At 43.7% G+C, this 11002-nt stretch overlaps 1 protein-coding gene across 1 annotated transcript in view; it reads left to right on the top strand.

Moving 5' to 3' along the window:
* The first annotated feature begins 2030 nt into the window (after positions 1-2030).
* Positions 2031-11002, top strand: part of LOC128765054 (uncharacterized) — a 33705-nt gene continuing 24733 nt past the window's right edge. Inside the window, exon 1 of the mRNA XM_053875440.1 lies at positions 2031-2146. Within this exon, the coding sequence (XP_053731415.1) occupies positions 2041-2146 (106 nt within the window). The 5' untranslated portion in view covers positions 2031-2040. The remainder of the gene's footprint in view (positions 2147-11002) is intronic.

Raw genomic sequence — 11002 nt, 5'->3', positions numbered from 1 at the left:
TGACAAAATAGAAATAATGGACACAACTTTTTATGAACATTTGAGTCATCGGTTTCTTTCCTCAAGGTTCAACAGTTTATCTCACAATAGTCCGCAAGCTCCCTTCATAGTACTTGAGTAACGAACAGCTGCTCTTTCATCCATTGTCCAGTCCCAAAAAACACAATCTGACCGACCCGTATGAACAATGTGAGGATCAATTACACTTTAGCTTGACCTTGGAACACAACAAACTGTTCTTTTCCCCTCAGCAGTATCACAAGCATCTTAAGGGCCTTAACCTGGCGCGCTACGCTCAGACTCCCAGATTTATTTCCTTGAGTCAAGCGTGTGCTAATCTCTGGGAAACACATTGATGCATACACCCTGATCAAGCAGGTCCAGAAACGTCTGTCTCGATTAAACAGCCTGGATCCAGGGCCGGTCCGATACGGCGAGTGAAAGCACAAAGAGTGGGCAGGAAGAAAGAGCCCCTCTGAGCCTCCACTGCGATGACTGATATGATAGTGAGCCCATTCAAACTGCAAATTTTACACATGATTGAGGCTCCATGGGACGTAATGAACTGGCCTTCCTGAGTATTGCACTTGAGCCACTGTGTGACCAAAAGCACAATAGCTGCTATTATAGGTTTGGGCCATTTCTCACTGCTGCGGCTCCACCGTGTTGTTGTTATTACAGAATGGAGCGAGGGCTTTGGTTTCATACCTTAACAGGTGCCACCGTCCATATAGGCAGGTGCAGTAGAAGAGTATTCAGCACAACACGTATGATAAAAATGACATGGATGACACAGGGGGGAAGACCTCAAAAGACATTCAAGCTCAGCGCTCTGTCAAGCTGGTTTATACCGCATGTATCAATTACAATGAGTCTGAGCTGTCTATCACCCTTGCCAATTTTTAAAGCATATGTACTGTACCATCATGTGAAGTGACAGCCTCCCACCACAAGGGGCAGTGTTTTGACAGTGGACATGACTAACAATGACGCAGAAGGCCATAAAATGATTGATCTAGTTATCCATCCATCAAACTATCTATCATCCATCCATCCATCCACACATCCATCTATCATATATCCATACATCCATCTATCATCCATCCATCCATCCATTTATCATACATCCATCTATCCATTCATCATCCATCTATTCATTCATCCATCATCCATCTATCCGTTCATTCATCCATCATCCATCTATCCATTCATTCATTCATCCATCCATCCATTTATCATCCATCATCCATCTATCCATTCATTCATCCATCTATCATTCATCCATCCATCCACCTATCCATTCATTCATCCATCCATCCATTCATCCATCCATCCATCTATCCATTCATTCATCCATCATCCATCTATCCATTCATCCATCCATCCATCCATTCATCCATCCATCCATCCATTTATCATCCATCCATCCATCTGCCTTTATTCCTACAACAGAAAATTCAACCACCTCTGCTGATAACTTCAGTCACAATGAATCATGGGCTGAGTTGTAAAGTTGTCTGTGGATCAGATATTGAGATCTTTTTCTCAGCTAAGATACTGTCACGGTCCAAAGCAAAGGTGAAGCAACCCACCGGCAGGCGATGACGTCATCAGATCAAGACGGAGCAAACACACTCCCTGACTAATGGTAACCTTTCAATCCAAGCAGAAGTGAGTGACCCAGATTGTGTCTCTTTGTTAGCCATTCATCCAGATGTGAGGGGGGAGGGGCCGCCTGACCAGGCGTGGGCACCGCCGTCCATCTGGCCCTCTAATCAGCTTTCAACAACAAAGCTGAAGACAAGGAAACCAAAACAAAAAAAGAAAAAAGAAAAGAGAAAGAATCATCTCGCTGTCTGCTTCATGAAGTGTAATAGAAAAACAGTAATAACCGGCTGGAGGTCGAAGCTTTAACCTCGCCTTGCAGTACTCACAAGAATATATATATGTCAAAAGGTTTCATCTGAATGAATGCGCCCTGCATCTGGACCCTCTTAATACGGATTAATCCTCTTCTGTCCGCCCGCCAAGCTTGTCGTCATGCCAGTGCTTCCACAGTCTTCAAACGTAGTCTGTCATGTAACGTCTTTTTTAGCCGCCACGCTCGGGATACCATTGTTTATCTACGATCAGACGCTGTATTTTGGTAAGTAACCGCTTTCTTCTGTTCACCTTCCATTCACCCCCAGTGAAAGTTTTATAAACAACTGCTTCGTCCTGTGCCAACGTTTTCACATTAAGTGATAAGCTTTATCACCCTACCTGATGAAACGTGCTGCTGTTTGAGCAAACACCCTCCAGATCTGACGATTTACCAGGGTTTTGTTGCCACACTTCTTCACTTGCTACATTGCGAATCAACCGTTTATGACTAACCATGAAGCCAGGATGCTTGTGCTAACTGGCAAGCTCAAGGCGTCTGCGTCACAAGGGTTGTAGCCTTCCACCCACGTGCCTTTGAATAGATGTTGTCCTTTTTAGTCAAGGCTGCTCGTGGAAAAGGCCGATGGAAGGAAGGTAAATGTGTTTAAAATATTGGAGGGAATGTCGGGGCAGGAGACAAATGGGTTTGGTGGTTGGAGCATGGGTGGAGACGCCAGCATTTACTGTAGAGCAGCAGACAAATATGTAAGGACCCCACCCTCGACTATAGTCATCAAGCCCTCTGTCATCAGCGTCTTTATCACGTGGACAGAGATTGATATCCGTGGATCATGTTTCTCCAGACTCCCCTCGCAAAAGAAAGCCCCATATTCCAGACTTGAAAGGTTTCGACTGAATACCATTTGAATGTTTTATGGTGAGCTGGCGTGGCTCTGCTCTATCTGCACTCAATAAAGAACTTCTTTCTTTTCTTTCAAGCTACATTTCCTCTCGCTTGTTGTCGGTGCACGTCTCGGTGAAATTATGACTTTTTTGCGACCACGCGGTTATTGTTGAAAATTGAAATTAGACCATGCTCTCCTGGGGATCTAACTTGAGAAATGTGCGGGATTTTCTTTACATTATAATTAACTTCACTGGGATCAGTCGCGGCCCTTTTTCTATATGTCATCTGTTATTTCCAAATCCTGCTTCTTGTTCTGCAGTGAACATGATCTACCTACCCACCCAAACTGCGTTTGTTAAATGGGCCTGCAGTCAGATGTTGGGGAATTCCAAGCCCAGTTTTATCTGATGAAAAACACTAGTGAGCCAGTTTGAACGCTGAGAGCTACACGCATTCATTGAGCTGGTGCTGCTATCTGGGTCACAGGTAGATAGCAAAATAAGGAATTTCCTCCTCTCTAATGATCCACTTTCACTGGCTCAGATAGTGGTATCAGAAGCGAAGGAGGAGCTGAGGTATGTCACGGTGGGCATGAGCAATAGACGGGAAGAGAGGGGTAACAATGGTTCAAAGAGTCCTCATTCCTATTTGATCCATTGTTCCCGCTGCTCTTTAGAGACCACCACCAACAAGCATCATCTTACTCAAGTTGACAGGGTTTGTATGGCTAAGATGGCCGGTGAGATTAGGTTCAGGTAGCCCAGAGGTTGTGGGAAGAGACACTCTCTCCGTCTTAAGCTGCACTTGTGTTTCGCCGAGATTCAAGTGGGCACACTTTGGAACCATTCCGAATATTTAAACTTGTGGGACACCAGTTATGTGCCGCGAGGGGGAGCTGAACCCAACAGCACACAATGTTTTCACATTCTAGTCACAGTCAATGGATTCCCACTATTCGCTGCTAAGATAAATTAAGATGAAATCAATGTTGTAGATTGAGAGGACTCAAGCCGTGTCCTTATTTATGTGGGCACTTTGTAAACAGCATTATATAAATAATGCTTTTATATAGTTATTCCAATTACGACAGCAATGGAGCTTGTTAGATGAGAAGCCATTTTTTTTGTAGCCTCGATGTTCACTTCAAACACAGAGATAACTTTTAAGTCAATTGCTTTGAGCGGTTGTGCACACAGAATAAGAGCGAAAGCCTTTATAGATCAGTCTATAAAGGCTTTAAGGCTATGGAACAAACAGGTACGGAAGCTAGTACCAATGCTAGTGCCACGTGGTCAAATGATTGTCTTGGCTGCTGCCACTTTATTTAACATGTTTGCAAGAGTCAAATAATTTTATTAGCATTTCATCTCATCACTTTTCAACAATGTTCGCCCATATATATATACATATATATATATATATATATATATATATATACAGTGGTGCCTCGGTTCTCGACCACAATCCGTTCCAGACGGCCGTTCGAGAAGCGAATTGTTCGAAATCTGAATCGATTTTTCCCATTACAATGAATGGAAAAAGAAAGAATGCGTTCCAAGCCTTAAAATAGTCTTTTGTAGGAGTGAATGTAGAGTGTCTGCTGCAGGTGCACTGTTCCTCTATGTGTGTGGCCGCTGCATGTGGGAGGGGTTGCAGAGTGAGTGAGGTCTCTCCAGAAGTGAAGAGGTGCCCGGTGCGTGTCCAGCTCTGAATGTGCGCTTCTGTGCAGTTTGGCTGTGACAAGTCATAAACCAAGTCACGCTCTGTCCCAGACTCGCCTCATCCCTGTCCCAGCTCCAGCCCACAACATCAAACCCTGGAGTGAGCGCTCCAGCCTCGGAGGTGTGGCGAGCGAGCACCTCCCCTGTGGCACTCTACCACGGTCCAGTGCGGAGACAGGAAAGGCTTTACACCTCAATATGAAGAAAAAACAGTCAGTAAATGTAGCTAACAGGACATTGTTCTATATATATATATATATATATATATATATATATATATATATATATATTCCTTTCATTACCAATGCTGGTAATGAAAGGAAGTGTGTATCGTGAAAATGCGTCTGGTTTTTAGCAGATTTGTAGCACAATAAGCCATTGTGTCTGTCATCATGCAGCAACACGTAAGTGTGAGAACCTAGGCAACCATGCCGTGAGGGCGGAAGCATCTATTGAAGCATCACTAAGTGTCAAATTAGGTTCCTGTTTCCCTTGACAAGGCAACAAAAATGACAAAGCTTGTGATGGTTGTAGTCAAAGCAGCTAACAGGCACCACGGCGACGCGGACAGCTGAGACGGATGTTGAGGTTTTTCTTATCAGCGACGGCTTCACCACTGTGAACCTGCTACTTTAGATGACACCATTTGCTCAGGTCACGTATTCAGGCGTTCATGGAAAGGCTTTTGGCCGGCGCGTGAATGAGCGGGACAAAGATGTTATCTGGCTTTGGGGAGGATGTTTGGGGAGTGGGAGTGGAAGCGCTGTGGGGCTTCAGTGTGCTAATGCAGCTAACAGCCAGGAAGGCAGAGTGTTGACTCTGCAGATTTAAGCCAACCACTGGTGGCTAAATACTGACCCCACGGACTAATAAAGAAAATCACCTCGGGCACGAGCCGCTGGGGTCAGAGGTAACTGCATGGTTGGGAAAAACACGGCCCGTGGCTTTCGATCACCACGCTGTGTAATTGGAATGACAGTTGAAGAGCAGTGGGGGTAACAGTGTTTATTTACGTCTTTGTTACGGGGTGAGCAGACACAAAGATCGGCCCGGCCGGGCCACGCATGACATCGCTCCTGTACGCTGTCTGCGTCCGGGAGATCTGCACCAGTACAATAAGGACTTCCTGTCTGCCATCAGATTCCCCTGCATTCCAGCCCGGGCCAGGATGAGGCGGGAGAGCCGCCGCTGCGTGACACACTCGGACTCCTGATCAAACTGACATCACCAGTCTTTCTTATTTCATTATCCTGCGCTGGAGTCTATAGCGGAGCTCGGACACGGTGCTTATTTGGAACTAAGGTTTCCTGTGCACAAACAGATGACACGTTTTGGCCTCAGGGGAAGAGAGTTTCACACTGCTGAGAACAGCATTTCTGAAAGGTCTGTTAAACCTGTTTTAAGAAGGTAAACTGCACAGGTCGAACACACGCTTGGAAACACTGCTGACTTATTTGCTTACATCTACAATAGATAGTTTTTTCTTCAAATTACCAACCTTTTTTTTGGACTCTACACCACTAGGAGTGGAAGCTAAACAACTCACCTTTGGTAGGACTTTTCTTTTGCCAGTCCAAAAACATGTACCTGGTCACTCAGAGGATCCCTAACAGTTCAATTTAAAAATATTAAATAATGATGTGTATATTAGTTTTGTTAAAGACTGAAGATGTTTTAGGAAGTCATGTTGGGCTGGAAAATATCCCAGCTCCCTAGGGCTGGAGACAGTTCAGCCGTCCATCACAGTTGAGTCATCTCAACTGGCTTCTCTTGATGCAGACGGGAGTCTGATCTTCTCATTCTTCACTTCAAAAAAAAAAAAAAAAAAAAAGGAACTGTAATCTTTTTAAATTCTCTACTGCTCTAGCGCGTTCCTTTAGGTTGCAAACTATAGCTATCAGTGGCGCCATCACACTCACCTCTGAAGTAAATCTGTGCTCAAAAGAAAGTCAGTTGTTTTGCTGTTTGCTGACCAGAAGTGAGACAAACTGTCTCTGCAAATTGTTGTAGTTAAGCCAATAAAACATCAAAGTGGAAGATTGATATGCTGCTTTGTTGACTTGAACAAATACACAACACAAGTCAGCACATTATTTAAGCGTGATAACTAGAGTGACCGACATTTTCAAAGAAAATTTTTGGGGAAAACCGTGACGTAACTATTCAAACTGAAAAGAGGAGGATCGTTTTTGGGGTTCTCCAGTTTCAGAGGGGTCAAGATGAGAGAGCAACCCTCAGCAACCTGAGTTGCTAGAACAGCCTGCTGCCATCGAGCATGACTAGATGGCCTCCTGAGACGCACCTCAGACTGCAGCGGAAAACAATCCAAATATCCTCTGCTCCAGATGCGCCGACACAAAAACGGACGCTCCGAACAGGCATCTGGTTAAAATGATCCGCTGTTGATTTACAATTAGAACCTGGAAACTAAACGGATCCATGTGTTTCTCGTAGATTATGATCTCAGATCTATGTCAACACTTTAGGAAAAACTTTTTCTTCCAGATAAGAGATTGTATCTTGTAAGGGAATGTTCATGAGCACCAGGAGTCATTTTCCCCTGTAAAACAGCCCCAAAGCTTTAAACTGGAGGATTTTCAGATAAAAGACTACGAGATGAATAAGGATGGGATCATCTTGAAGGATTTCCGGAATAGAAAAGAGCTTCACTGACAAAACCTGATCACAAATTAAATTCATAAATAAAAAAAATAAAAGTCTGTAATAAATGCTAAAAGCCTTGATATTTATTTGAACCAACTGGACTTGTCGCATGCACCCCGTGGGGTCTAGGGTCAATATTTGGATTGTTTTTCTCTGCAGTCTAGGGTCAATCTCAAGCACAATACATTGCTACCTAATCCAAAGCATGGAGCAACTGATTCTCTCAGTCAGGAGTCCAAACAGAATCAGACATCAATCTGGTTTGTTGAGTTCAGTTTCACAATGAAAACAGAGTCCTTCCTAAGGCACTATTGTCCCTCATCATGTTCCTTGCATTTGCAAAGCATTAATCGCTATTCTTCTTCTTCTTCTTCTTCTTTGGGCTTCTCCCTTCAGGGGTGGCCACAGCGGATCATCTTCCTCCATCTCACACTGTCCTCTGCTTCCTCTTCTCTCAAACCTACAAACCTCATGTCCTCCTTCACCACCTCCATCAATCTCTGTCCAAACCATCTCAATCTAGCCTCTCTGACTTTGTCTCCTAAACACCTGAGCACATGTGCTGTCCCTCTGATCCTATCCATCCTGCTCACTCCCAGAGAGAAGCTCAGCATCTTCATCTCTGCTACCTCCAGCTCTGCCTCCTGTCTTTTCCTCAGTGCCACTGTTTCCAAACCATACAACATTGCTGGCCTCACCACCCTTTTGGACACTTTCCCTTTCATCCTTGCCGACACCATTTTGTCATGTCAAGATATTGGCCAACAAAAGGAGTGCAAGCACGAAAGAAACTAAATTGTTTATTAAAACCACAGGGTTTTAGCCTATTATCTTTCAGGACAGGATACTTTCCTTAAAAAAGCCAACATACCAATTAAAAACAACATTTTCAATCTGAATTTCAGTAATTTCTTGAACCTTAGAGGTAGCTATTATGTGTTATTCTTTTTTTTTACCCCCAGTAATACGATACTTCATGGACTTGAATGGTGTCAGAAGAGGTTTAGGGACAGAGTGAATCCTCTGTCGTGCCTTCACTGCCGCTGACCCATTGGCAAGCTTCACCTCATGGTGCTAACACTTCAATGAAAACCTCATGAGGTCACGGTAAATTTGTCCCAAAGAAAAGATGTCCAAGAGCAGCGCTGATCGCGCTGAGGCCCGCGACTATTGTTGCCATCTGCTCGCCATTTCCGCCTTTAAAGAAGATAATTGAATCTGAAATCACTTTTCTCTCCGGTCTTAAAAGCGAGGTTTCTGTCCCGGGGACAATAGTTCGGAATCCTGCTCGTACTCCTCGCGGTACAACATCTGTCCCTCACACTGCTGATCGATATGGACCTTCTAATCACCTGACATAGTTCATTAAAGTCCCTCTGAAGCCTTTAGGAGAGGCATCAAAGGCCGGCGGCGTAGATCAGACTGGGAGGGACAATGGAGGATCCTGAACTCCTTCAGCTGATGGGGTGAAATAGGTCAGTGAAGGCAGCTGTGGGTGATGTGTGCCGAGTCTGGCCTGTGGCCTGGCATGCTGCTCGCCATATTTAACACCCTTTGTACCATCCTCTCCGCACTAACTGCTCCTTTCACTGGGTGTTAAATTTAATTTGCGCTGATGTCTATGAGGACGTCATTAGGAGACCTCAAAGGGACAACCAAATAGACGGCGTGCCAATCCCGGGCCTTTGTCTTTGCTCCGCCACTTCCTAAATGCCCATGACAGCGGCTTTCAAATGCCTGATGAGGCTCAGATGGAGCAGACGTGGCGGTGGGCGAGCGTGTTGAAAAACATCTCATGACAAAGACAAACCCAGCGCAGGAAACAATGCAACTCAAAGTTCCCTTCCTAAACAGCCTTGGACGGAGTCCTGCCTGCGCTGGGGAGCGAGGCATCACGGTAATCCTTGATGGCGCTGGAATTAAAGATAAAACCTAATGTGATTTATCAGTATCCCACTAGGCTCCACCAGCAGGGGAACGATAACCATATCACAGCGTTTTGGCATTGACACAAGCTGGTGTTCCCATGGGAAACTGCCAGTGTTTAACTTGGCGGTGGTGTTGATAGTGCTATTAGGGCGCGACTGTTTAGTCGCTTTTTAGGGAAACGTAAACAGAAATTAAATTCACATTTGACTCCCTGAGTGCAGGCTGGGTAGTTTCCAAAGACGTTTTATGACTTAAACAGGGCATAGAAATTGATATGAACAGTGCATATCAAGTTGTTTTTTTTTTTTTTAATACATCATTCACCGGAGCACACAACTCAAAAGTTTCCGGCCATCGAGATGCGGAACTATTATTAAAATTTATGTCGCGTTAATGAATGAAACATTTTTTGTCTTTAACTTATTGTTAAATGTCAGACAGTTTATGATTCTCCGCCACACATTTCAATTGTAATAGAGGTTATACATGACAAGCGCAGTTTTTATTGGACACTGCATTGTACCGATATAGATAGGATAAGATAAAGATCCTTGGTCTTTTTTTTTTTTTTATTAAATAAAATCGTTCAACGCTGAATGGACACATACTCAATTGGTGCTTTGGTGGTTTTGCTGACACTGAGATGGAATATTTCAGCCAAAGACTGTTGTGGACTGAAGACACTTGCAGTGATTCCTTCATGACATATAGCTCAGTAACAAGATGGTGTAATGTGTTTTTGCTCTTTAACATTCATGTTTAGAAAGATTTAACGGTCTATAATATAGATATCTTATAGAGCTCTTAAAAACAGCTGGAGCTGCCAGCAGAGGCAACTCATGTTTTAAGTCATCATTCTCATTGTTAATAAAGGTTTCAAACATGTTCATGTACAAATGTTTGCTCGTAATGTGAACCTATTTCCTTTGTTATTATTAACTATTATTAGTTTTTATTATCTTTGCTGCATTGAGGGGGAGAGCAACAACTGTAGGGATGGTTATCAGTATCGGCCTGGATTAGTATCGGGTCGGATCCTGGCCTGGATCAGGAATTTAATTTCTTTTTTTCAGAACACGTCTGATCCCTGAGCTCAAATAAGCTTAATTCCCCTTTGCCTGATATGCCGTAATGTGTTTTTGAATTTACAATGGTGCATATTTCTGTCTTGTTGGATTAATAGTTTCAATATTTTTGCCATGTTTGCAATTTTTTGTTTTGACTGAGCCGAAGCAGTGGGGCACATCTTCAGCGAATGTGGTGTTTTAGGTGTCAGCATGAAGCTGTTCACATCCATAAACAGTATCAACAGCTTTTTGAGTGACAAGTCGACGGTATCGACCAAAAGTGGCGTGGAGCCATCCCTGCTGAGAACTAGGGTTTGTGTGGAAGTCATCAAAATCCTGGATCAAAAGAAACTTTATTCCCTCAGAGAGGCCATTGAGGTAATTTCATTTTTGAAGTGTGTGAGGTCAATGTTTTTCTTTCATGAGTTACTTGAAGCTCTACGTTTATTTTCTTAGTTCTGACGGCATCATTGGTCCATGTGAAGACATCGTGGCTAAATGTCAGTGAGCATCGATGAATGGCTTAAAACTCGCGGGGAGAAGCCGCCACGGTCAGATCCTTCTAGATGTCAGTGGGAGCCAAGTTAACAGTGTGTCGCCAGCTAAGGGAGACAGCCTGCAACATTTGGAGGTGCGTCATCAGTTATCTGGAAAAATGACGAAGGTGACGACGTAAACTGAAGGGTTGATAAGTTTGACGGATTGTTGTTCACAAGTACACAAAGAAGAATGTTAGGTACTTTTATTGGCTAGTAGCTTGTGAAGAACAACATCTTATATTGTCAATAAATTCCATCAGTGTAGACCAACGTAGCGGTGCCAATCGACCTTAAACCAAACGTTTATTTATC

This window comes from Synchiropus splendidus, chromosome 9 (assembly GCF_027744825.2).
Source record: "Synchiropus splendidus isolate RoL2022-P1 chromosome 9, RoL_Sspl_1.0, whole genome shotgun sequence".
In the NCBI taxonomy this organism is placed as follows: Eukaryota; Metazoa; Chordata; class Actinopteri; order Syngnathiformes; family Callionymidae; genus Synchiropus; species Synchiropus splendidus.
The sequence above is the reverse complement of the archived record's forward strand: the minus strand, read 5'-3'. Positions and strand labels throughout refer to the sequence as shown.